We start from the raw sequence: 26,826 nt of genomic DNA on the forward strand, positions 1-26,826 counted from the left end.
TGTACCAGAGGGATTATGTAGGTCAGCCTGCTTCTGAACCTGTTATTAAAAGTGACACTGCCAAAGAAAAATCAACAGAAAATACAAGGAGCTTTGAGTGAGAGCATCACGGGTCCCCAGAGTGTGTTCCATCCCCAGAGGGTTCCAGTGCTCAGCACTGTGCTTTCCTCACCTCTCCTGCACACCCTCCACCAAATGGGGCTGCTAAAACCCCAGCTGCCGTTCACCTGAAACAAAGAGATGTGGGAAAGTGGCATGAAAAAATGGCTAACTGCCATAATGCCCGTCATTTGTGGGAAATTCAGTGTGATTTTTGTGAATTATCTTTCATTTTCCTTGATGGCTGGGCTTGGAAGACCTCTGCAGCCTTTGGAAAATGTTCTGCCTTTTCTGAGAGCACTCGGGAGCTTGGAGGGGTGATGGGGCTGAGGGAGCCCTGGAGGCAGGGATGGGCTGGGGATGCAGGGCTGGGATCAGGGCAGGGGTGTGGAGGTGTTTGCAGGGGTGCCAGGGTGAGGGTAGAGATGAGAATCTGACTCCATGTTTCAGAAGGCTGATTTATTATTTTATATTTTATGACATATATTATATTAAAAGAAAATGATATATTAGAACTATACTAAAAGAATAGAAGAAAGGATTTCCTCAGAAGGCTGGCAAGGAATAGAAAGGAATTGAATGATAACAAAAGCTTGTGACTCTGAGAGTCTGAGCCAGCCGACTGTGATTGGCCATTAATTAGAAACAACCACATGGACCAATCACAGATGCACCTGTTGCATCCCACAGCAGCAGATAACCATTGTTTTTCTTTTCCCCTGAGGCTTCTCAGGAGAAAAATACTGGCAAAAGGGATTTTTCATAAAATATCATGGCGACACAGGGGTGAGGACAGGGGATGAAGGCAGAGCAGCTCCTCTCATCTCGCGGGTAACGGAGGCTGCTTGGGTGGGTGGCTAGAGCAGCATGGAAACCATTCAGGAATTGTCAGGAAGTGCTGAGGTTTGGAGCTGGAATTCCATGATTTACAAGCTCATGAGACACTGTTGGTGTCCCAGCTCTCTGAGGAGCAGCAGCCTCTGCTCTGCGCCAGGTGCCACAGAGGGGATGGCACCGTGCCGCCCCTCCCTGCCCCACTGAGAGGTGTAATTAGTGTCATGCACACCTTAACGAGCCACATTGTGTGCACTTCCCTTCTCCATCATGTTGGGTTTTCCCCCCGGATTTCTCTCTCCTGATTTTGTGTTGCTCATCCTAATTTGCCGTGGAAACAGGAGAGCTCTGGATTTTATTTCCAGCACATCTTCTGTCCAGACAGGGTTAGAACTGGCTGCACCAACCACCACTTTTCAGGTGATTGGAGAACCTTGATATGAAATTATGGGTGTTTTGCTATTTAAGTTTGAGTTCTGTTTCTGTCAAATGAAGGGAGAGAGAGCCAGAGAGAAAATTTGTCTGCAGCCAAGATGAAATCCTCCCTGAAATAGGAGGCACAAGTGGCACCTGCAGTAAAATCTCTGGGACTGCACCCATCCAAGCACTCCAGGGGCAGGGGCTGACCTGGGAGTCATTTCCAGCTGTTAGCAGCTGGGTAATTTCACTGCACTGCTGCTCCAGCTGGCAGGCAAAAATCCAGACACAGCCACTAGAATGTGGAAGTGACTGCCACCAGGTTCAACCTTTTCACCTTGGACAACCTCATGATAAATTGGAAGTGATTCAGGACTTCTCAGGCTCCCAGCTGGAGCCTAAAAAGGGTTTCCTTTTTACTTACTCTAATGGATTTCTCTCTTTTTTAAAAATCTATTTTAAAGCCTTTACATTTTTTCCCAAGGAAATAATTTCTGCTGGTGCAGGAGCATGGCAAACACTGTGTAGCAGCCAGGTCAGGCACGGCAACAAGGAGCAAACCCCTGGCACAGAGAGGTGCAGGTGGGCTCCAGGAGGCTCCTCCTAAAGGTTTGTAGGGCTGGGAGGTGCTTTTGTTGGACATCCATCCATCCATCCATCCATCCATCCATCCATCCATCCATCCATCCATCCATCCATCCATCCATCCATCCATCCATCCATCCATCCATCCATCCATCCACCCACTCATTGTAGGGGAATAGAACATAAGAAAATAAAGATAGTGAGGAAAGTAATCTCACCCCTAAGGAGCTGCAGCTGGGCCAATTAGCAAACATTAGGGACAGACCTGACTTTAACAGGGCACAGCTGTACCCAGTGAGAAGCAGATGCTATAAAAGAGTGGGGTGGTGTTGAGAAGGGAATTGGAGTCAGTTGGCTGCTGTGTGAAGGAGAAAGAGTCAGAGCTCTGAGGAGCTGCCCACCAGAAACACCAGGCAGCTGTGCCTATTTTCTCCTCTCTGGTTTAGTTTTTCCTCTCTGGTTTAGTTTTTCTCTCTAGTTATCTTTCCCTCTCTGGTTTAGTTTTCCTCTCTGGTTTAGTTTTTCCTCTCTGGTTTAGTTTTTCCTCTCTGGTTTAGTTTCCCTCTCTGGTTTAGTTTTTCTCTCTAGTTATCCTTCCCTCTCTGGTTTAGTTTTCCTCTCTGGTTTAGTTTTCCTCTCTGGTTTAGTTTCCCTCTCTGGTTTAGTTTTTCTCTCTAGTTATCTTTCCCTCTCTGGTTTAGTTTCCCTCTCTGGTTTAGTTTTTCTCTCTAGTTATCCTTCCGTCTCTGGTTTAGTTTTCCTCTCTGGTTTCCTTCCTGTCCCTCCCCAGTTTCAGCAGCGCTCCCAGGCTGCTCTGGACCAGCAGTGCCTCACTGTGTGACCCTGCAGGTTTGAAGCAGACTCTCCATCCCTGCTCTGGGCTCTGGCTGGCCAGGTGAATGTCAGCCCACCCAAAGGCAGAGCTGGGTCAGGGGTTGCTGATCCCACAACAGCGTGAGGGCATTGCCAGGGCAGCATTTCAGCATCCCTGGGGCCTGCAGGCGTGGCACGAGCTGTGCTCAAGGAGATGTTCTCTCTCCTTTGACCCTCCCTCTCCTGAATTTCCCCTTGGTTTGGTTCCTCTTCTCTCTCTGCAGAGCAGCCGCTGACCCTGAGAGGGCTCGGCCCCGAGCGCCCCAGGCTCTGTGCCCTTCTCCAGCACCTGCCCCAGGCTCTGTGCCCTTCTCCAGCACCTGCCCCAGGCTCTGTGCCCTTCTCCAGCACCTGCCCCAGGCTCTGTGCCCTTCTCCAGCACCTGCCCCAGGTGTCGCTGTCTGGGTGGAACAGGGATGCTCCTGGGCCAGTTCTGTGCCTGCTGCTCTGTGAGGAGCTGATGTCACTGTCTCTGCCCCTGCCTCTAGACATTTAATGTGCAAGTGCAGCTCTCTGCTCTGTTTTAGGTGTTAGTGATGCCTTCAGCTGTGGCAGGGGAAGCACACAACCCTGAACTCCATGTTTTGGTAGGTAAAAAGTGCTTCCATTTCTCTTTCAACCATTGCTGAAATGCTTTGATTTCCTTTTGGAGAAGAATCCCTTGGTTTTCCCATGCTGGAGCTCAGATTGCAGCAAGCTGTGCATCTCCAAGATGGTGTGTTGGCTGGCTGCTCAATTAGTAGGAAAGTTCCGTGCTAGTAATTAACAGGGATCTACCCAAAAAAGAGATGTCTCCTTGGCAATGCAACTTTTCTGGGGAAAAATAAAAAATATTGCATGAGAGGCTGAGGGAACTGCTCCAGATTTGCTTCCAAGATCTGTAAATCAGGCAGAGGATTTACATGTTCTGCTGTTTCAGCTGGAATTCGCCTCCTCCATCAGATTATTTTAGCATTTTGTGGATAGCACTAATTAAAATTTATCATCAAAGTAGCTGTAGCTTTAATAGGACTCTTCCCAGTGCTGGAGGAATCGAGTTTACATTTGAAATCTTGACTGAGGGAGGGAGCAGGGCTCCTCCAGTCTTTGAAAACAGAAAATCAGGATTCTCCATGAGTGCAGGGCCGTGCTGTGCTCTGGCCATTCCAGGGGGGCTGCAGCTGTGGGGTGGCCCCAGGGGCACCCAGTGCCTGCCCCACACATCCCTGGTGGGTCTGGGGCAGCCCTGGGGCTCCAGCCTGGATTTTTGTGGGTGGCAGTTCCCGTTCTGGGGCATTTCAAACACGAGCAGCTCAGGGGCTCTGTGGTGTTCCCAGGGTTAATGGATGCTGGGGTTTGTGATGTCCATTGTGTGTTCCAAGGACTCTCCAGGTGACAGGAACCAGCAGCTTGGTGGGGTTTTTGCGTTTTCTGTGTTTGCGGAGTGGAGGAATTTGGGGAGCTGTGCTGCCCTGTGCCATGGGGCTCTCACACCAGCGGGCAGAGCTCCTTCCCTCTCCCTGCCTTTATGGAAGGGGCATTTTCCCAGGTCCTGACCTTCCTTCCCTGCTCCTCCCCAGGTGCCACCTCCCATCCTCTCCCACCTCCCCAGGTGTCACCTTCCATCCCATCCCATCCCACCTCCCCAGGTGTCACCTTCCATCCCATCTGCACACCTCCACCTCCCAGGTGTCACCATCCATCCCATCTGCACACCTCCACCTCCCAGGTGTCACCATCCATCCCATCTGCACACCTCCACCTCCCAGGTGTCACCATCCATCCCATCTGCACACCTCCACCTCCCAGGTGTCACCATCCATCCCATCTGCACACCTCCACCTCCCAGGTGTCACCTCCCATCCCATCCCACCTCCCCAGGTGTCCCCTCCCTTCTCCCACCTCCAGCCCCAGCCAGCAGCAGCAGCTCCTCCATTGCCATTATTTGAATATTTGAATATTTGCAGTGTCTGGCTGCTGCCGGTTATCACAGTGTCCCGGGAGATGGCAGGAGAGGCTGTGTGGGAGGGTGTTTAAAAGCTTATCTTCAGAGCCGTGATGTTTTGTGATTTAGGAATGAAGTGTGGATTAACAAATGGAGCGGTGACTCTGTCTGGGGAACGGGGGCTGGAGAGGGAAGAGCGTGACTCAACAAATGGCTCCGTCCATCCAGGGCAGCTCTGGGCTGTGCAGGGGCTGCTCCCGGCTCTGGCAGCTCTGCCCCAGCAGCTGTGCAGGCACCTTAATTAAAAACATTTATTTCCCCGAAATGAGGAGTCTGAACAACTGAAGGCGAGTGGATTAAACAGGGCTCGCTGGAATTCTGTGGGTATTCTGCTTTTATTTTCCATAAAAGATGTCTGTGACACCCATGCTGGGTTTGAGGGCCCTGTGGATGTGGCTCCTGGGGACAGGGCAGTGCTGGCCTGGGCTGGGTTAATGAGTGCTGGGTTTGTGATGTCCATGGTGAGTGCCAAGGACTCTGCAGGTGACAGAAACCAGCAGCTTGGAGGGGATTTTGCATTTTCTGTGTTTGCAGAGTGGAGGAGTTTGGGGAGCTGTGCTACCCTGAGCCCCCCCAGCTGGACTCTGGTCCTGGAGGGCTTTTCCAGCCCAAACCACTCCCTGATCCTGGGCTTAACAGAGTTCCCCTCCAGCCGTGGTTTGCCAGAGCTCTGTGGGTGTCCCAGCCCTGGGATGAGCTGCTCTGTGTGCAAGCTCTGAAAAAAAGAATTATAAATAAAAAATTCCATGTTTGCTGGTAAGACAAAGGTGGTAGCAAAGCAGCTCCTCCTCAGTGCAGGTTCCCTGGGTAGGCAGGCTTGGAATGCCAGGGAGGAGCTGAATCGGGGCGCCTGAGCTGTCCCCTCACTCTCTGTTTTGGAATCAATCTCATCAGGTTCTTTCAGTATGCCATAATATTGGGAGAAATGATTAATGCAAACCTTGGAAACTGAGATGGAGCTTTGAAATTAATTTCAAATATTAAAAGTGTTAATTTCCCTCACTCCCATTGCAGTAGTTTTTGCAAAGTAAAGATAACTTTGGTCATCCTTTCCGACCACAGAATGAATTAAAGATAAAGGAAGTGGATGTTTTATGTGAAATAGCAGTTAACATCTGTTTCCTCAGAAGTTACATTGGTTTAATTACTTTTCATTTGTGTAACACTCAGAACATCGTTTAAATTCCTCCATACAAGTCAGACTCTTATTAAGGGAAATGTGTTGGCTCTTGTCCCTCGTTCCAGGAGGAGCTGCAGCTCCTCCCAGCTCCAGGGATGTGGGAAATGCCCTGGGACAGTGCCCACTGCAGGGGCACAGGGTGAGATTTCATCTGCAAACAGCAGAGGGAAATTCAGCAAAATTGGGACTGACATGAGGAGTGCCCCACAGAAAGGGAAAGGGGCACATTCAGCGTTATTAATTCTTCCTTATCCTGTCTTTGGCCCCTCTCTTTGGTCTTGTGAATCCCAGATTTCCTATTTTTTTCTGATTTTTCCTGGTAATTTTCTGATTACCTTGCCCTAACAAGATTCTGCAAGAAAACCCTTCTTTGTGGCACAAAAATTGTAGATAGACAGACAGACAGACAGATTGATTAATTGATTGGAGGCTGTGGCCTCATTTCTGGTGCATTCATCTTTTGACTCTCCGAAGTTCTTGCTGTAAAGTGAATTTCCTGGGGTTCATTCTGGGTGTGGCACAGTGCAGCCCCTCCTGTCCCAGGTCAGGGTGCCCAGTTCATGCAATCAGGGCTGCAGCACCAGGGAAATGGAGGCTGTAAAGGCTGATGGGGGTTTTGGGAGCTTTTAGGGCTGTGGGGTTCCCTGGAGGGATGGCTCCTGCAGCAATCCCCGCTCAGTAAAACCCTCTGGGCACTCTGGACATTGGCTGGTAACTCACAGGTGCCTCGAGCCCAGCCCCAGTGAACACAGTCCCTGTCTGTGATGGGCTGCCCATTGAAAAGGCTCTCTGGAAGGCAGGCAGTGAAGGGCTCTGTGCTGGAACATCCACATTCCATCTCTGCTGGGGGGAATTGAGCATGTGAACAGGGAGTGGGAGAGAGCCCAGAGCCCCCCAGTGCCACCCCGGCATGCCAGGGACCCCTTCACTGTGCCAGGCTGCTCTGAGCCCCCCCAGTGCCATGGCAGGGACCCCTTCACTGTGCCAGGCTGCTCTGAGCCCCCCCAGTGCCATGGCAGGGACCCCTTCACTGTGCCAGGCTGCTCTGAGCCCCCCCAGTGCCACCTCGGCATGCCAGGGACCCCTCCACTGTGCCAGGCTGCTCTGAGCCCCCCCAGTGCCATGGCAGGGACCCCTTCACTGTGCCAGGCTGCTCTGAGCCCCCCAGTGCCATGGCAGGGACCCCTTCACTGTGCCAGGCTGCTCTGAGCCCCCCAGTGCCATGGCAGGGACCCCTTCACTGTGCCAGGCTGCTCTGAGCCCCCCAGTGCCATGCCAGGGACCCCTTCACTGTGCCAGGCTGCTCTGAGCCCCCCAGTGCCATGGCAGGGACCCCTCCACTGTGCCAGGCTGCTGTGAGCCTGCCCAGCCTGGCCTGGGTGTCCCTGCCCAGGTGCCTGTCCCAGCCCCTGTGCCCAGGTGAGTCCCAGGTGGGTGCTGGTGCCTGCTGGGATCCCACAGGAGCTTTTCCTTGAGATAAGGCCCTGCGGGGGTCAGGCCTGGCCTGCCTTCCCACTGCTTGCTCCTGTCTCCTCTCCCAGCCTCTGTGGCAGAGCTCCATGGGATGGAGTGGCTCAGGGCTGGGCTGGGCTGTGCCAGGCTGCAGGAGTGCTTTTATTGAGCTATATTGCATTTTTAGTGCTCATTTGAGAGAGGCCATTAAGGCTCAGCGAGTACATTAAGAACATTACTCCAGTGTGAAGGAGATGGGGATTATGAGAAGGACTAGCAAAGACCAAGGAGTTACAGAGTTCTATTTCCCATTTCCCTGTGTGAGGGCTGGGGACAGAGCCTGCTCCAGCAGCTCCCAGCTGTGCTCAATGTGCACGTTTGGGGTCCCAGAGGAGCAGAGATCACTGTGTGAGCTCCCAGCAAGGACCCTGGCTGTGAGTCTGGAGGGAAATGTGCTGCAGCAAGGGAGGAGTGACCCAAAACCCAGGAGGGACCCCCCAAACCTGGTCTGGTACTGCAGGGATGCCAGGGTGGGGTGGTCACAGAAGCGTCCTCTGGGCCGCAGCCCTCAGCCCTATCTGGATCTTCACTCTGTGGCCTCGTTCCCTGTCCCTGATCTGTGGCAGAGCCTTTGTGAGCCTGGCTCTGGGCTCCTGGAGGAATTTTGTCATGCTGTCAGTGCTGCTCTCTTCTTGGGTGGAAAACCGAGGAAACGTGCTTCCTTCCAAAATTGTCTATCGAAGATGCTTCTGCTCGCTGCCCTCCCACGGGGCTGTCTCACAGGGTCCTGGCTGCTCTGTGCACTTGTCACTGTCTCAGGAGGTGACAAGCCTCTGCCTGCCCTGACACCTGCAGCCTCAGCAGAGCCGTTATCTGGGAGCGGCTGAAATGCCGCCTTCCCTCCCTGAGGAAAAGGGACTGGGGCAGCTGGGAACGCTCCAACCTGGAGTTAGAAAAGCTCCGTCACGAGGGACCGTTCTGTGCTCACAGGCTGGAAGGATTCATTATCCAGAGGTGGCATCCTTACTGCTGGCGGGAGGACAAATACCCTGCAGGAGCAGCCCAGCACTGAGGAGCTTCTGATCCCCAGCAGGTCCTGATCTTGATCCCCAACATCTTCTGATTTTCCTGAACCCCAACATCTCCTGATTCTCCTGATGCCCAGCATTCCCTGATCCCCATCAGATCCTGATGCCCAGCATTCCCTGATCCCCATCAGATCCTGATCCCCAGTTCCCTGATGCTGATCCCCAGTTCCCTGATCCCCATCAGATCCTGATCCCCAGCATTCCCTGATGCCCAGCAGCTCCCGTGTCTGAACCTGGGCTCTCTCTTTGCTCCTGGTTGTTGGAAGCAGTGAAGGACAGGGCTCACACATAAATACAGGTGTGCGGCTCAGGAGCTCCCTGTTCTGGGCCTTCCAGAGAAAACAGGGAATGGTTCATCCGTCGAGGGGTTTGTTCTTGGCTGCCTGCACTCCCATCTCCTTCCAAGGGGTCACGTTTCCTTGCCAGGGGGATCCCAGAGCCCTCCTGAGCAGGGCTCTGCCCAGGCCAGTCCTGGGAGTGCTCCTGACACAGAGCTCACCAACAAAAGGCATTTAAATGCTCTATTTCCTATTGCTTTTTCCTGCCTGCCTGCACTCTGTGGCTCCAATGCACCTTTGCAGCAGATTCTAGGAGGCCAAAAGCTCCTAAATCCCTCCTGCAGCTGAGCCTGCTCTCACCCCAGGTTCCCAGGCTCAGGCAGCTCCTTCTCCTTCCACTCTGCCTAACAAACAGAGCTTTCCTGCATCTCTCAAAGTCATCTTACACCGCTCTTGTGATTTAATTTAGTGTTCCCAAGGAGAGTCTTAATTTTTTGTATATTACTGGAGTTTAACTGCCATAATAAAGGACAATTTTGAGGTGATAAAACACACCAGGAATGTCATTAAATATGCAGCAAAGGTCTGACACAATGGAATTAAGCATTAATGAATAACATGCTAGAAATATTAGTCTTCCATATTAGTTTAGGTGTTCTGTTGTTGGGTTGTGATGAGGGCTAATGGGAAAAAATGAAACAATAAACAAAATTAGTGAAAATGAAATTTCCAAGTGATTCAGTAGCTTCTTCATGTGCAGAAAGTTTCTAAGTTAAAGCTGTTGGGTATCCACGGGGATCCTTTTCCTTGGATAAATTGTTGTCATTCCATGTGTTAATGTAATTTTATTATTGGTGCACTTTCCATTTTTACAATTGAATTACCATGCTGTGGAGATGTAATTTAAAGCCGAGCCCATCTGCAGATCAGGGCAGTTGTAAACTTCTTTTAGTGCCATAAGCAAGGACTTGGTGGCTCCTGGCAGGGGGGTGAGCATTCCTGGGGAGCAGGAATTCATTGTTCTAGGAAGGAGCAAGCAGCCAATGCAGAGCTCATCAGGACTTGATTTAGGACAGAGCTGCCGTTTCTGGATCTCTCTACCAGCCCTGTTTTAACTTGGAGCTCCTTTTCCTTGAGGCTCCTGCACGTTGAGCGCTCGTTTGGCCTCTCTGTGTATTATTTCCCATGCAGGATGGTGCTCCATGCCCAGGGTGTTCCATTTCCCAGAGCTCTGGGTTTGGGTGCCAGCAGAATGAACCAGCTCCCTCTGAACCTGCCTTGCTCTGCTTTCACTGCAGGACATCAATCATTTATAAAATCAATTTATTGCCATTTCTGCAGTGGCAGGAGCTTTTCCGTCCCTCAGCTCGTTCCCGCAGACTGGAATTGCTTTGGGGCGCAAGGGGCAGAGCTGGGGCTGGGGCAGGTGCCCTGGGCATCTCCTGGGCTCTGCATCCCTTTGATGAATCCCTGAGAGCTTGGGATGGGCTCAGGGCAGCCCCTGGTGCACAAGTGCCACGCTGCTGGTGCTGTGTCCCATGGTGGGGCAGGGAATATTGCACAGCCAGGCCAGGATCGCTCTGTTCACTTGTTTTATTGTGAATTTGCAGGGTTGGGAATGGAACTGGAAATGTTCTGCACTCCAATCACTTCCTGAAGGTCTGATGGTTTCCTGTGAGGCTGCTGGCAGGTTCTGGAACGTGGGCTCGTTCTGGTTTTTGGTTAAACGTAACCCAAAACCTGGCCCAAAGCCCTCCCTGGGAAGAGGCTGCTGCAGCAGTGCTCTGTGTGGGTCTCAGGTGGATCCCAGCCCCTGCCCTGAGGATTGGGTGGGTTTGCCATGCTGTGAATGCTGCTCAGTGTCAGGATTTCCATCCTCGGCCCTGGAGGGCTGGGTGGGTTTGCCATGCTGTGAATGCTGCTCAGTGTGTCAGGATTCCTAGCCTCTGCCTTTGAGGCTTTGGGTGGGTTTGCCATGCTGTGAATGCTGCTCAGTGTCAGGATTCCTAGCCTCTGCCTTTGAGGCTTTGGGTGAGTTTGCCATGCTGTGAATGCTGCTCAGGGTCAGGATTGCAGCCCCTGCCCTGGGGGCTTTGGTGGGTTTGTGTCAGGTGTTTGAACAACCCCGTCCCTGCTGAGGAGTTTGGGGCAGCCCCAGCTGCATCTCAGGACTATAAAATGATCTTTAGTCATTCTGGCTCTTTGGGATGTGATTCTGCTTTGTCAGGGAGCTCTCCTCAGTTGTGCTGCCCAGGTTTTCCCAAGGGGAGGATCCTGACTTCTTTAAACTCTGTTTTCAGCATTACTGTACTGGTTTCTCACCTGCAGAATACAGGAGGTTTACAAGTCAAATCCACTGCAGCTCATAAATTGGATATGCAGGGAATGGCAGGAAATGCCAAAACCAGCAGTGGGACAGAAAATGTACAACGAAATGGGAAAAGCCTCCTGTGTGCCTTTGGGGTTTATTTCAGTTTTCCCCGGTTAATTCCCCTCCTTTGGCTCCCCCAAACTCCATTTAAAGTGTTTGACTGATTTATTTCCCCTTTTGTGGGGGGGGGGGGTCCTGCCTGTTGGAGCATCCTGGGGCCACCCGGCAGGGTCTGTGAGGGATCAGAGCTCTCCTGCACTTGGAGACTTTTCATTTTCATTGTTTTAATTTTTATTTACTTCTCAGAGTCTTGGTGCCATCTGTACTTAACCTGAGCTCTTCTTGCCCCTTCCCAACACAGCATGGCTAGAATCTCCATTTTGGGGGTTAGAATCTCCATTTTGGGCTGGTTCCTGTGCTGGTTGCAGTGAGGAGCTGTGCCAGGGGCTTTCCTGTTGTTCCCAGAGTTCTGATAAACACCCAGGAGGCAGCTCCTGGCAGCTGCTAATTTTAAAGGAATGTATTAATCAAATTAATTGAGAGTTCCTTTTAATAATCATCAGCACCAACATGGCTTCGTGACGTGATGTTTTCAGTGTTGCCAAAAGCGATTCCCCCCAAAAGGGGATCTCTGCAGATAAATCAGCTGAAAAAGTGCTCAGTTGTCTCTTTTGCTACCTGATAATCCAATTAAGTGGCGATAAGGAAAACCGCTCGTGCAGCATTCCAGGGCAGCAGAATAATGTGGTGAGTGTTGTACAGAGCCCAAACAGCAGCCAGCTGTGGGTATCCATGGATACTGGAGCAGCACTGCACTGATTGCCAGCCCCGGGACCCCCAAACCTGGGCTGCCCCCGGGACCCCCAAACCTGAGCTGCCCCCGGGACCCCCAAACCTGAGCTGCCTCTGTGATCCCCAAACCTGAGCTGCCCCCGGGACCCCCAAACCTGGGCTGCCTCTATGATCCCCAAACCTGGGCTGCCTCTGTGATCCCCAAACCTGGGCTGCCCCCGGGACCCCCAAACCTGAGCTGCCCCCGGGACCCCCAAACCTGAGCTGCCTCTGTGATCCCCAAACCTGAGCTGCCCCCGGGACCCCCAAACCTGGGCTGCCTCTATGATCCCCAAACCTGGGCTGCCTCTGTGATCCCCAAACCTGAGCTGCCCCCGGGACCCCCAAACCTGAGCTGCCTCTATGATCCCCAAACCTGAGCTGCCTCTATGATCCCCAAACCTGAGCTGCCTCTGTGATCCCCAAACCTGGGCTGCCTCTATGATCCCCAAACCTGAGCTGCCCCTGGCACCCCCAAACCTGGGCTGCCTCTATGATCCCCAAACCTGAGCTGCCCCTGGCACCCCCAAACCTGGGCTGCCTCTATGATCCCCAAACCTGAGCTGCCCCTGGCACCCCCAAACCTGGGCTGCCTCTATGATCCCCAAACCTGAGCTGCCCCTGGCACCCCCAAACCTGGGCTGCTGGGTGTCTGCAGAGAGCCTGGGGCTCTGCCTGCCAGGGCACAGCTCAGGGCTGGCAGGAGCTGTGGGAATCTACAAAATCAGAGGATTTTGGGGAAGATGCAACAGGCAGGCCCCAGAGACAGCAGAACTGTGAGTAGAGCTAAGCAGTAAAATTATTTAAAAAGTAGGAAAGCAAGGACAAATAGAACAATGGTCTGTGTATTAACACTTGTCTAGAATAACTCCCTAAGCTGCAGAGAAGTTTATCTAGTGTGATATTAGGAAGTCCTGAGCTTAATAATGGAGCTCTGTGCATTGTGTTTTAAGGCTTACAAGCCGGGATTGTGTTTGAAATAATCAAGCATTGTTTAACCAAAGGTTCCTGAAGATATGGAAGCTGAACTTACTCCCCTGTGCCTTATGGACAGCAGGAACCCAATTCCTCGGGCACAATATATTTGCCATTTATCCCTAACCCCTCCTGCCATTTATCCCAAATTCCCCTGAGCAGGGGTGGTGCCAAGGCCAGCAGGGCCCCATGGCATCTGCTCCTTTTGGGAAAGCTCAAACTGTGAGATCCCTGCCAAGTGGGACAATTTGGGAGAGCTGGACAGCCCTGCTCGTGCCCTTGGGGTCATTCTGACTGGGGAAAGCAGAGCGTGTAAAACTGGTCAGGTTCTGAACTCGCTGGCACTGAGACTTTCAGTCTTCATTTAAAATGGAGTTTATTTTTAAAGCTCAGTGGTGTTTGCTTTTAAAGGGGAAAAGAAAGGTTGCAGAAAGTCCTGGTTGTGATAATTGCAAAACAAATGTTTTATGTGAGACAGAGAAAAACTTGGGGGTTATTATTCTCCTTTATTCTCTCCCAGCCTTTCCTGTTCACTGTTTCCCTCCTCCCCATGGAACAATGGTTCTGTTCCAGTGAGCCTTTGGAGCAGCTGGCCCAGCAGAGCTCCTTTGCCTTCAGGCAGCTGCAGCTCAGCTCCTCTCTCAAAAACCAGGGAAAACAAGGCTGGCCTGCCTTGTGAGGGGCTCAGGGATGGCACAGGAGCTGGGTTTCACATTTCCAAGCAGCAGTTTGCTTTTCCCTGCTTCTCTCTGGGTCTGCTTTGCCCTGGGATGAGGAGGATGCTCTGGGGCTTGAGCCTCCTCCTCCTCTGGGTCCTTCACCCTCCAACACCTTCTCCAGTGCTTCAATTACAGGACTTTTAAAGCTGGGTTTTAAAGCCTATCTGTGAATCTCCCCCTTGTCCTGCTGCCTTTTAATTAACTCATCCCCACTGCTGGTTTTTATTAAGAGCTCTGATACGTTATTAATTAACGCTCTGTGCGCTGTGGTGAGCAGGTTGGTATCAAAGATGCTGTAAAAGATGAAAGTGATTACTGCTGAGAAACAAAATAATTAAGGCAAAAGTTGCGTTTTCATCTGCCAGCAACAACCAGAATGTCAGTGGAGATGGGATTTTAAAGTTTTTAATTTTTTTTAAACAGACTAGACAGCTGTAATACAAGAACTGTGCTAAAAGTGGGCATTTTTTGGTCTGGCTGAGGGTACCTGTGCCTGTGCTGATGCTCTTTGCTGTGTTCTCTGGGTGTTTATGAGAAGTCTCTCTCACAGACTTTGAGGTTTCACTGTTTGTGTCTGTCCATCTGTTTGGGGGTGGGCCCTTGAAGGAACAGGGGCTTTCCTGCACAGTGTGAGCTTTGCCAATATCTCAGCTTTGGCTGTTCCCATTCCATGTAAGTGATTGCAGAGGAAGTATTTTCCTCCAGTAGCCCTCAAGCTGCAAAATCAAAAAGAATCTCAGCTCTCAGTGAGATAAAGCTGCCCAGTACACTGTGAGTATCTTCTGCTCTCAGCCTGTTGTTTTGGGGTTTATTCACCAGTTCAGGCTCGTTCAGCTTGCTGTTGTCTCCTGCTTTAATTCTTCTTCTTTTCATCCTTCCATTCCCATTTCTTTGCTTGTTTTGCCGTTCTGCAGTGGGTTGGGCACAGTCTGTGTAACCCCTGACCCCCCCAGGTCAGGCAGTGCTGTCAGAGCAGGGATTGCTCTGGATCAGAGCAGGAATTCCATGGATCCCTCTGGATCTGGCCGTGGGTGCTGGAAGGGCAGTGATCCCTGGGGGAGTCCCTCCCTCCCAGGCTCCCTTTGGGCTCTGTGGGCTCTGTGACATCTCCTGTCGTCCCCTGAGGGTCCCTTTGTGCTCTGCCCTGGCGCAGGTGGGCTCTGCATCGCCCAGTCCCTGAAGATCCCCCAGGAGCGCAAGGACAAGAGCATCGACTTCGACCGCATCATCCGGCAGCTGCTGGAGACGCCCAACGCCAGGGCCATCGTCATCTTCGCCCACGACGAGGACATCAGGTGAGCCTGGGCCTTCCCTGGGCCAGGGAATGGTCTGTGCTGGGAGCCACTGGGATATGGGCAGCTGGGAATGGGGGAAAGCACCAGGCACTGCTGCAATATTGGATATGGGGAGCTGGGAATGAGGAGAGAACCAGTCACTGCTGCCTCTGGCTCATGGGTGCCCTAAATGGGAACCAGGACCTGGGAGCTTTTCCTGGAGCTTTTCCGTGCTCCTGTTGGGTGGCAGAGCTGACCTTTCCTTTCAGAGGAATTGCAACCACGCCCCCCTCACCAGGCTCGTTCTACTTGGTGTAATTCATTAATTCAGTCTGGTTTATGGCAAATGAAAGTTAATAGTGATAAAGTGACTTGGATGCTCAAGGTTAAACCACATGGAATGGGCTCATAAAATAACACAAAGAATATTTTATATTTCATTATTCGCTTGCGTATTCTGGGTCCAGAATTTGAAATTAGCTTAAAATCACGATGGAATCACCAGTTGCTGAGAGGCCCGGTCCCACAAAACGAGACAAAAAGAATTTTGGGAAAAGTTTCAGTAAAGTCAATGGGAAAACTCTAAGTTTTAGTAGAATCAATAATTCAGTTGTGGGATATTGGGTGAGTTTAAAGAGAAGTCCCATTGGTGCTGCACTGACCGTGGGATGGTTGGGGTTGGGAACGACCTTTGGAGATCACCCAGTCCCGTCCTTCCCTGGGATCAGAGCCCTGGTGATACCGAGCGTCCCAAAGCCCTGAGCTCTGCCGGGGTCAGGAATGTGCTGTTCCTCCCCATCACAGCCCAGTCAGGCTGGAGGAGACCCCTGAGGCCAAGGGGGGCAGCCCCTGTGCCAGTGCCACCCCTGTGCCGGTGCCACCCCTGTGCCAGTGCCACCCCATTCCCTGGAGCAGCCCCCATGCCAGTGCCACCCCATTCCCTGCAGCGGCCCCGGTGCCAGTGCCCCCGATGCCAGCCCCATTCCCTGGAGTCTCCCCCCTGCCAGTGCCCCCGATGCCAACCCCGCTCTCTCCGCAGGCAGATCCTGGCAGCAGCCAAGAGGGCAGACCAGGTGGGCCATTTCCTGTGGGTGGGCTCCGACACCTGGGGCTCCAAGGTGAGCCCGCTGCTGCAGCAGGAGGACGTGGCCGAGGGAGCCATCACCATCCTGCCCAAGAGAGCCACCATCGAGGGTAAGAGACCTTTCCTACTGATTAAAACTTCATTTTCCCATCAGTGCTTTCCGTTTAAACTCAGCTTAACTTCTATTTCAGATCAAGCTCCGTATTTATCCATATTGCTGTGTGCTTCAGAAATAGCCACACCTGTACAGATGTGTGTGTATAGTGAATTTTGGGAAGCTGGTTTTGCTGAACCCCTTTCTTTCTCAGCTTCCCTTTGTGCTCCCCAGTGTTTGTAGTCTGATCTCACCTCAGTGTGTTAATCCTGCTGTGCTAAAGATGCTTCAGCATCCACATGGCTTCCTCTGGGCGAGGTTGGTCAGGGTCTGTGTTCTCTGGAGGAAAAGTTATTTCCAGGGGAGGCACTGAGAAACCCAACTGCTCTGCTGGCCCAGTCCTCCAACACGCTGCCCACATTAAAATGGGTTCTGGTGCCTCCACTCCCTGGAAACCCAAATATTTGCATTTTTCCTGCGCCTGCACTCCCTGCTCATCAGTTATTCCTCTCAGGTAGATCATCTGCTTCATTCTTTTACATTTTTAGCCCCCTGAGGCACTCTTGGATGTTATTTCTCCGTAAATACAGAAAGTTGACAGACAATGAAGTGGTTTGTTTCTGAAAAGCAGGATATTTTAATAAGCTTTTCCCACTGTCTGTATTCATCCCTGAGGGTTTCTGACACAGAACCGAAAATTCTGTCAACAGTACACAGAAACAAAACCTTCCCACGTTTGTTTGTTTTAAAGTATTTTCCTTTTATGTTACGCATTAAACCCCTGATGGAAAGCACGAGGGGGTTTTGGAGGCAGTGAGTGAGGATGGCAGAGTGGGAGAGTTCAGGTGTACAAAGTCAGTTAAATTGCAGGTATGAATATCTGTGTATTTGGTATACCTGCAAAAAAATTGTGTTTATGGAGCCTGCAAAAATATTTATGGAGCCTGCAAATATCTCCTGGTTCGGTGGGGAAGTGCCTGGAGCAGCCTGGGTGCATTTTGCACGTGGGCTGGGGATTGCTGCGGTGCCTAAAGTGCATTTTGCCTACAAATGTGTGTGTGTGTGCCTGAGGTGTCCTTCAGGACAGACACCTGTGGGGTCTGTGTGCTCCAGAAGGGCTCAGCAGGGTGAGGTGTGAGGGGTCCCTGGGCAGAGCAGGGGGCTCAGGCTGCTCCTGCCCTCCCCAGCCCCATCCAGCTGTCCCCAGTGCCATCTGCATGTGCCATCTGCTCCTGCTGCCAGGGCCTGGGGGTGCTCAGAGCTCATCCCAGCGCTGCTGCAGCAGCTCAGCTCCCACGTTCCCCTTTCCGGCTGGTCCCATTTCTGTCCATCCCCACGAGAGCAGCCAGGGGATGTGTCAGGAACCCCAGGCTTTGGTGTTTCCATGCCCAGGGATGCCCTGATCCCTCTGGGTTCCTGCTTTCCTCGTGCCCAGGCTGCTGGAGGCTGTTCTGGTTCCCTTTCTGGCCTTTGAGTTTCATTTGGCCACGGGATGTCACACAGCTCGTAAACTCAAACACTCACCGCACAGAAAAAAAAGCATTTTTCAAATTGTTCTCCACCCCCAGCAGTGACTTAGTGACTTCAATCCAAAATCCAGGTGTGACGTGCAGGTGTGCTGTGCTTTTACAGCTCTGCACACGGGTTCCAGCTGGTGCTCCTGCTTTCCTGCCACTGGGATGTCCCAGCCTGTCACTCCAGAGGGGCCCCAAGTGTTTGGTATTTGTAGGATCAGGCCCCAGATCCACAGGTATTTGTCTTGGTACTTGATGTCACTCTTGGGACAGAATTTCCTTTGCCACGGTCCCACGGGGGGGATTTAGGAAATCATTAGATGAACTGAATTCATTCATCTTAAGTCAGTCTTAATATAGCCTGATTGTGTTTGATGTAATTATGCTGAAAGGATGAAGTTGCATTTTATTTGCATAATTGCAGTAGACAGTGAGCCAGAGGAGTGCACATGAAAGAGGAATCAGGTGGGGAACGGCTCCAGAGCCAGCCCAGCCAGGTACAGGGAACTTGAGAGGCTTTCAGAGGAGAAAGAGGAGATTGTATTCATTTATATATTTATTTGTTTGATAGTTCATAGAGTAGCTGTGGCAGCAGGATGATTCTCCGATGCTGGGCCCTGCTCCTTGGTGTTCTGAGCTGGTTCCTCCTCACCCCAGAGGAGATTCCTGTAAGGGGATAGAATATAAGAAAATAAAGATAGTGAGGAAAGTAATCTCACCCCTAAGGAGTTGCAGCTGGGGCAGTTATCAAAGATTAGGAGCAGGCCTGACTTTAACAGGCCACAGCTGTACCCAGTGAGAAGCGGATGCTATAAAAGAGTGGGGTGGTGTTGAGAAGGGAACTGGAGTCAGTTGGGTGCTGTGTGAAGGAGAAACAGAGCTCTGAGGAGGTGACCATGAGAAACACCAGGAAGGTGTGGAACCTTTGTGAAAGGAGACAACAGCATGGAACACCTGTGATAAGGAGACAACAGGTTCCCCAGCCTCACCCTGAGTCCCAGAAGTTGTTTTAAGCTCATCTGGGAGGCATGTGCCCACCTCCTCCCCTCTGTGGCCCTGCCCTTGGCCGGGCAGGGTTCGTGGGGCCGGGCAGGGGTTTTGTGGGGCCGGGCAGGGTTTGTGGGGCCGGGCAGGGGTTTTGTGGGGCCGGGCAGGGTTTGTGGGGCCGGGCAGGGTTTGTGGGGCCGGGCTGGGCAGGGTTTGTGGGGCCGGGCAGTCCCAGCAGGGCTGCACTGAGCCCTGCAGAGCTCTGGGTTCCTCCCGTTTCCCTCTCCTGTGCTCCCCAGCCAGGCTCCCCCTGCCCTCCCTCAGCAGTGAGTGTGCTCTGGCTGCATGGACTGCAGCCCCGGGGACGGGAGCAGCTGCATAGAGGGTAGGACAGAGATCTGAGCTGGATTATTTACAAAGTCTGGCAAAAGCTTTGCTGATGTGGAGAAAAGCAGTCTTTGCTGTCTGAGCTCAGAACTGCTGTAACTGAGCACTGGGATTCAGATGGATTTCACATGAATGGTTCATTCCAGAGCCTGGGGATGGGGCTGGAGTTTGGGAAGCTCTGGGCAAGCAGGCTGAGGGATAGCTCAGATCCAGCACAGGGATGAGCCTGTGTATTTAAAAATTCAAAACTGCAAACCAACAAAACTGTGCCCGGAATTCTCAGTTGTTTGTCTTCCAAAGAGATGTGAATCCCATTTTGTTTTCATTTCCAACAAGAGCTGCTTTGCTCCTTTTTTATTTGGGCAGTATGAACTTGGAAAAAGCAATGAAAGAGTGGTGACTTAAGCAAAACTGAGAATGAAATTCTCTCTTTGTTTATGGCTCTGAAGTGTTTTACTCTCACAGCCCCTGAGTGCCAGAGGAAGGAGCTCAGGGCTCATTTTTCCCTGGAATATTCCCTGGGAATGATGTGCTGCCCTCAGCCCTTCCTGCCTCTCCTCATGGGAGCAGGAGGCCAGAGTTTATTGCATAATAATACTTGTAAAAACTTCCCTTTGCGTTCCTTCTGTTTGTTTACAGCCTGGTGCAGGCTTCTTTCCAGCTCCCTGTTGTTCTGCAGCTCTTTCTGTGTCCCTGGGGCGTGAGCCATGTGCTGGGAGGATGTGGCTGCAGGGGCAGTGCTGGGGAGGATGCTGGAATTGCCTGTGAATAATGACGAGGCCTAATTAGGGCCCCTGGTGTGGTGCCACAGTGCCCTTGGCACCTGCATGGCACAGGAGCAGCCCCGGGTCCTCTGTGGCTGGGCAGGGGTGACGCTGGGCTGGTGCCACAGTGCTGGTACCCTCTCCATGCCACCTCCCCAGGCTCCCTGAGCTTTCAGTGCCGATTTTCTCTCCAGTTTCCTTCCTCTGGGTGCCCCCAGTGCCCCCCTATGCCAGGAGCCCTCAGTCCCCTCGCTGGGTCACAGAGGATGGAGCCCAGATGTGAAGCAGAAATCCTTCTCATCCTCCTTTCCACCTTTGCTTTCCTGCTTCTCTGTTTAGTTACTGCTTCCCAGAGCATGAATTTCCAAAGGAGAACATTCCAGATCCAATGGGATGAGATGGTTTTGGGGGGCTTTGGGCAGGTTTACTGTCCCAAAGCTGGGAGGAGGTGAAGCCTCCAGAGCTGGGGCTGCTCTGCTGCCATGGGGCCCTGACCCAGAGCTTTGGGCTCTGTCACAGCAGCTTTCAGGGACACAGCCCTGCCTCTGGGGTTTGTCTTTGCCACCCTTGCAAAGCTTGCACTGAGCACCTCACTTACCCAAGCACAAATGATTCAGTCCAACACTGCAGTGATTTAATTTCATGGGATCCAATTGGTTTGCTTACCTAAAAACCTGAAATCCGAACCACACCTGAACTGTCTCTGACCTCCCTGGAATTTAAATAATATTTTTAGTTGTGGCAGTCATTTGAAATGCTGATGTGTCAGTCCCAAAGAGGGAATACTTGTCTCGAGTATTGCCACTTGAAATTTTGGGAAGCCACACAGATGTTCATCTCCTCATTATGGAAATAATGTATTTGGTTAATGTGTTGGTGTGAAGAGAGGGGAATACAAATTATCTTGCAACTTGTGGGGTTTGGTTCTGTTTTCAGTGAGTTGAGGTTGCTCAGAGGGGAGAGAAAGCTCTGGGGAGATCTCAGAGATCCTGACCTGAAAGGGGTTGCAGGAGGGCTGGGGAGGGATTTTCTGCAGGAGCAGGGGGGACTGGACAAGGGAATGAGGAGGGGAGGTTCAGATGGGATTTGGGGAATGAGGAATTGTTTCCTGGCAGGGTGGGCGGCCCTGGCACAGCTGGGGCTGCCCCTGGATCCCTGGCAGTGCCCAAGGCCAGGCTGGACATGGCAGGGGTGGCACTGGGTGGGATTTAGGGCCCCTTCCTATTTTATTATAACTCTTTATTATGAGTTTAACTCTGAAGGTTCAGTGCCGCCAGGCTGGGCAGAGCAGCCCCTTGCATTTCCATTTTATTATAATTCTGTATTGCAATTTTAACCTGTTGAGCGTCCCCAGGAGCTGCTGCAGTCTCTGCATCCCAGCAGAGAGGCATCTCTGTATTTTCACCCTGGTTTGAATTATGCAGTGAGTGACTGCAGTTTAGCTGCTTTTAAGGAGAGGCTCGAGCATTTTGTCAGTGGCTGCTGAGCAGGGGGAAAAGCACTCTCATGTTCTGCATTTTGACCTCCTGCATCTCAGCTTTTGCTGCTCTGCATTATTAAAATGGAACAGGCCATCTGTGGAGCAGCTGCTGCTGAAAGGCTGGGGAGCTGGAACTTGGGGAACTGGCGGGAAGGAACATCCAGTGGGTTGGGAGGGACCCCAAATCCCACCCAGTGCCACCCTGCCATGGCAGGGGCACCTCCCACTGTCCCAAGTTGATATGAACCTGGCCTTGGGCACTGCCAGGGGTCCAGGGCAGCCCCAGCTGCTCTGTTATTTGCTCAACAGCTTTCAGCTCATCTTCAGCTGTGAGGAAAAGGATTTTTTCACAGATTAAGGTCCTGGCAAAACAAATTGCCCATTTCCAGCAAGAGGGCAGCAGGAAAGGAAGAATTCCTGGCAGGACTCTGCTCCAGGAGGTGTTGCTAGAGCTGCCTGGGAATGGAAATGGAGAGACAAACCCAGGGCTTGTGCTGCTGGTGTTGTGCACACGGGAGCACGCAGGGAGTGAGAGGCGCCTGAGGGTGTGGGATGCAGAATAAGGAGCAATAACAGCCTGGTGTGTGAGCCTTCCCCTGCCAGGGCTGCCCCACCCAGCACTGGCTGAGATCTCACCTCAGCTGGGTCCTTTTGTACAGTGGGAATGAGGGCACAGCCAAAATCTGTCTGTCTAATTTACCTATCCATCTATCATCTATCTATTTATCTGTCATCTATCTGCCTACCTACCTACGTATCTCTCTGTATCTCTCTCTAATCTGTCTATCCATTTATCTAATCTATCATCTACCTACCTACCTACCTATGTACCTACCTATCTATATCTGTCTGTCTGTCTATCTATCTATCTAATTTCCCCATCAGAACAGCCCAAAATCCCAGGTCTGCCCTGAGTGGAACTCCCTCTGTACCTGATTTATGCCATGGATATAAAAGTCAGATGTGGCACCACCTGAAATACCCCTTTGCACAGTTACAATCTGCAATTACTGCAAAAGAAAACAGCTGCAAAGCACTTTCATGGCATGATGGAAGTTAATGAAATCATTTTTTTATGGCCTTTTTACCAAGCTAGAAGGTTAAAATAATATCTGTAGACTGTCTTAACACCACCTCACAGTGTGTGGCTGGGCAGCAGCAGAAAATCTGTAGAGAGACTTGCTGTCCTAAAATTGATGCTGTCATTCCCCACCTAATGCTTTTATCCCAGATGTAATGCCAGTAAATGACACTGCTTTGGGTTAAATGCTAGGGAAATTGGAAAAGTGTTTGAGTAGCTGCTTTCAGCTCATTTGGCATCAATAATTATAGCAGGTGATGATTTACTGTGTGGGTAAATAACTGGCTGTCAGTAGTATGGACATCCTTGGGACTAAATAGAGGAGTAAAAATATCACAAACTGCTCCCATCCCTGCTGCAGTGAAATTGGGTCAATGTGTTGGATTTGCTCTCACCTGGGCTGCCAATGAGAGCACTCAAGGCACATGGCAAATGCACCGGGTCAATAATTTTGTGGTTTAATTAGGCTTAATGATTTTCCTTATTAAATAAGCCCTGGGGCCCTGACGCCCCTTGTGACACGTGGAGGGGATGGTTTGTGGTGTGTGCTGATGCAGTGGCTGAGCAGGGTTTATTTCCTGGCTCTGCTGAGCATCCCTGCTGGTGCTGTCCCTGTCCCTCACCTGGACTCAGGCTTTGGGATCCTGTCCCTGTCCCTCACCTGGACCTGCCCAGGCTTTGGGATCCTGTCCTTTTCCCTCACCTGGACCTGCCCAGCTCATCCCAGGCTTTGGGATCCCGTCCCTGTCCCTCTCCTGGATGTCCCCAGCTCCTCTCAGGGTTTGGGATCCTGTCCTTTCCCCCACTCCCCCCTCCAGCTCCCCCCTTTCCCCTCTGTCTCATCACAATGTGATCCATGTATGTATTTATCCCGTGGGGGAAAATAAATGAACCCTTTAGGTAGTATCATCTTTCTACGTGTAAAAATAATTATTTAATCAAATCACAGTGATTTGAAGTAATAAGAGATTCATTGTAATTTGGAAAATCTCATAAAGGAACTATTTATATCTCTTAGAGGTATTTGCTGAAAAAGTGATTTGCTAAAGTATGAAATATGGGGAGCGCTGGGGAATCGCTAAATCTTGTCACAGCAGTGCAGTGCCTGGTCACGAGCAGGGCTGGGGAGTGATGATTCCTGCTCTTGCATTTCAGCATTCAGTGGGTTTTGTTGGGTCACGGAACCCCAGAGCCTCTGAGCCCAGCAGTGTCAGCTCTGTGTGGGTGAGCCCAGCACTCTCAGCTCAGCTCTGTGGGTGAGCTCTCTGTGTGTTTTCAGGTCAGAAAGGTGAAGCACAGCCCCAGGTGTGTGGTTAGAACGTTTGCCTCGTTCACCTGAGCGTTTTTGGGTCAGGTTTGTTCCAAACAAGTCTCTGAAATGAGAGAAGCATTTGAGATTCCCACTGGCACAGGTGGACCTGCAGGACAGCCCTGTGGGACGTGTGGGGACAGTCCTGGCTGCTAAAATCACCCCTGGCAGTGTCCCAGGGCAGGGCTGGAGCAGCCTGGGCAGGGGAAGGTGTCCCTGCCACGGCAGGGTGGCCTGGCTGGGATTTAGGCTCCTTCCAGCCCAAAGCAGCCCAGATGCCTGTTCCCAGGCTGGGAAGGAGGGCAGGGTCTGGGGATTCTCCAGGACCTTGGCTCCAGGAGCAGCATTCCCAGGAATGGAGTGGGGCTGCCCAGGGCTGAGCCTGGAGTGCCCAGGGCTTTGTCCAGGGCTGACCACAGGAGTGCCCAGGGCTTTGTCCAGGGCTTTGTCCAGCCCTGAACCCTCCCACTGTCACCCCCCCCACTGCTTGTCCCAGTCAATAGGAGAGAATGGTAAAAAATGTTCCCTTTTTAATAGGGATCCATATTCCCGCCTGTGAATGCAGAGGGATCATTAAAGCAATCAATGGGAATGTTATTATTTGTTATTAAATCTGTAATGGTTCAGAGTAATTCATATGGAATTCTATTACAGTTTTATCAGGACACATTGATTTTGCATTATTAAGTTATAGAGCACTTTCCCCAGAGGTCAGTGAGTTTGGCACATGGGGAGAGTTTATTGCTGCTCTTTCCCTGCCATATGGACATTGTACATCTCAGGACTGGATATCCCCTTTGAAATGCTCTTTTAATCAGGAGCAAAACCAAAATACACAGGTTTGCAGGAAGAAGTTTTGGTTGTGTGTCCATAAAACCTGGCTGCTTTCTGAATATTCTCCTCAGGGAATTTAATCCTCTAAATGGTAATCACAGAATCACAGAAAGGTTTGGGCAGAGAAACAGTGCTGGCACAGAAATGTTCCTAAATGACTCATTTGTTATCAGTTAGCTCCAGCAGGTGTCCCAGGAGTTTTAACCCATAATTCAGTCAATCTGTGGCAGGCCCAGGTCTCAGGACAAGCAGAGCAGGGAGGGTTGGGGTCTCTTTTCCTGCACTTTGGTCCATTTAACTGTGGGAAGGTTTCATCCCAAGCTGCAGTCCCCCCTGAATGGCTGGGCAGTGGTGTGGAGCTCACAGAGTGCCCCCAGGGACTCACAGAGCTGCAGCCCAGCCCTGAGGGTTCTCCCAGCCCAATTTGTGGTTTCCTTGCCTTTCCCATGGGCTGCTTCAGGCTGGGGCTGTGCTCTGACACCCTCCTGCTGCCCCTCCTGGAGGAGGGACCTGCCTTGGGTTTAACAAACGGCATGGTTTGGTGAGGCTGCAGGTGCAATGTGAGTGAGCTTCCAGCCTGTTTCAGGAGGGGCTCAGGGCTGCTGTTCCTGGCTGCTCTTTGGGGTGTCTGGGCTGTGCCTTGGAGCTGAGTCAGCGGCACGCAGAGCAGAGCAGGGAGAACAGGCACTGACCCCGTTCCCATCTCCTCTCCAGTTTGCAAACAGCTGCCTCTGTGCTATTTTTACCCTGCTGGAAGGGCTGCCGTGCTCGTTTCCCGTGCCAGATGGGTTTCCTGAGCCTCTGCTCCACCCTGTGCTGTGCCAGCCCCTGTGGCTCTCCCCAGCAGGGAAACCCTTGGCTGCCGGGCCAGGGAGGTTCCCCCGCGCGTGGGAGGTGCATCTGCAGCCCTTCCTCGCTGCAGAGCCCTGGATGGGGCTGGGACAGGGGTGGCTGGGGCTGTGAGAGCTCATTGCTCCCATCCTTGCACCCTCTGCAGTGCCAGAGCGGCCGCAGTGCCCAAACATCCTGTGAGATGCCCTCCGCAGTGGGACTGCACCTGTAGGATGGCAGATCATTCACCCCAGAGCTCCTCTGGGCACAGCCAGCATTCTCAATCCTCCCCACCCCTGCTCTGCCTCATCCAGGCGTCAGATTTGGGTATTTGAGCTCCTCCACAACTCCCTTAGTAAAGGAGACGCTCCTGTTGTGCTGGGCTGCAGGCTGGGAGGTGCTCTGGGGAGCAGGCACAGCTCTGCAGCCACAGCCAGGTGAGCCCAGCACAGGTGAGATGTGAGCTGTGCCCTGGTGGGGCTGGCACAGAGCTCCAGAGGGACAGCTGGCCCTGGGAGGGCACAGCAGGGAACCAGCAGGGTTGAGGTGCCAGGAGCAGGGTCAGTGCCAGCCTGCAGCTCCCAGGGCACAGCAGCCAGGCCCCAGCCCTGCCCTCTCCCCCTGCAGGCTTTGACACCTACTTCACCTCTCGCACCCTGGAGAACAACAGGAGGAACGTGTGGTTTGCAGAGTACTGGGAGGAGAACTTCAACTGCAAGCTGACCATCACTGGCTCCAAGAAGGAGGAGTCGGACAGGAAATGCACAGGTAAGGAATGAACCCATCCCCTCCTCCTGCCCTGGGAACGGGGCACCAGCGGGGCTTTGGTTTGAGTGAGGGGCGGCTGGAAGGGTTGGTTGGTTTGTTTGTTTTAGGTAGAGAATGGAACAATTTAGGAAGGAATTCTGCACTGTGAGGGTGGGCAGGCCCTGGCACAGGTGCCCAGAGCAGCTGTGGCTGCCCCTGGATCCCTGGCAGTGCCCAAGGCCAGGCTGGACACTGGGGCTGGAGCACCTGGGATAATGGGAGGTGTCCCTGCCATGGCAGGGCTGGCACTGGGTGGGATTTGAGGTCCCTTCCCACCCAACCCATTCTGGGATTCCGTGATTAGAACACCCTGGAGAAGCACAATGTGCCTCTGTGACACAGAAACCACAGCTGGTGGCACCTGATGCCCCCCCAGCCTCCCCCCAACCCCTTCAGATCTGCCAGCAGCAGCTGGAATGTGCCATGGTGCATGATTGCCTTCAGTTGTGATCAGGGGAAATCAGTTCAGGGGAGGATGTGCTTTACTTTGACCGAAAACTGATGAAAACTCCCACCCAGAGCAGTGTGGAGGGAGTTTGGGTTGGAGCATTATCCGATGCTTTGTGGTGAGCAGGAGAAATTTCAAAGCTCATCTGCGTTCCCCAGGAAATGCCCTGGGATTGCTGGGTGCTGCCGGGATAAATGAAGGCTGTTGTCTGTGATGAGATCAGGTGCTGAGGCTGGGCTGGGGGTT

The 26,826-nt window shown here is 52.2% G+C and overlaps 1 protein-coding gene across 2 annotated transcripts in view; it reads left to right on the top strand.

Moving 5' to 3' along the window:
• Positions 1–26,826, top strand: part of GRM7 (glutamate metabotropic receptor 7) — a 165,802-nt gene that overhangs the window by 80,556 nt on the left and 58,420 nt on the right. For both annotated transcript variants that reach the window (XM_058812844.1, XM_058812843.1), the window contains exons 3-5: positions 14,840–14,981; positions 16,000–16,154; positions 25,953–26,093. In XM_058812844.1, coding sequence (XP_058668827.1) covers positions 14,840–14,981; positions 16,000–16,154; positions 25,953–26,093 — 438 coding nt within the window. The remainder of the gene's footprint in view (positions 1–14,839; positions 14,982–15,999; positions 16,155–25,952; positions 26,094–26,826) is intronic.

This window comes from Ammospiza caudacuta, chromosome 12 (assembly GCF_027887145.1).
Source record: "Ammospiza caudacuta isolate bAmmCau1 chromosome 12, bAmmCau1.pri, whole genome shotgun sequence".
In the NCBI taxonomy this organism is placed as follows: domain Eukaryota; kingdom Metazoa; phylum Chordata; class Aves; order Passeriformes; family Passerellidae; genus Ammospiza; species Ammospiza caudacuta.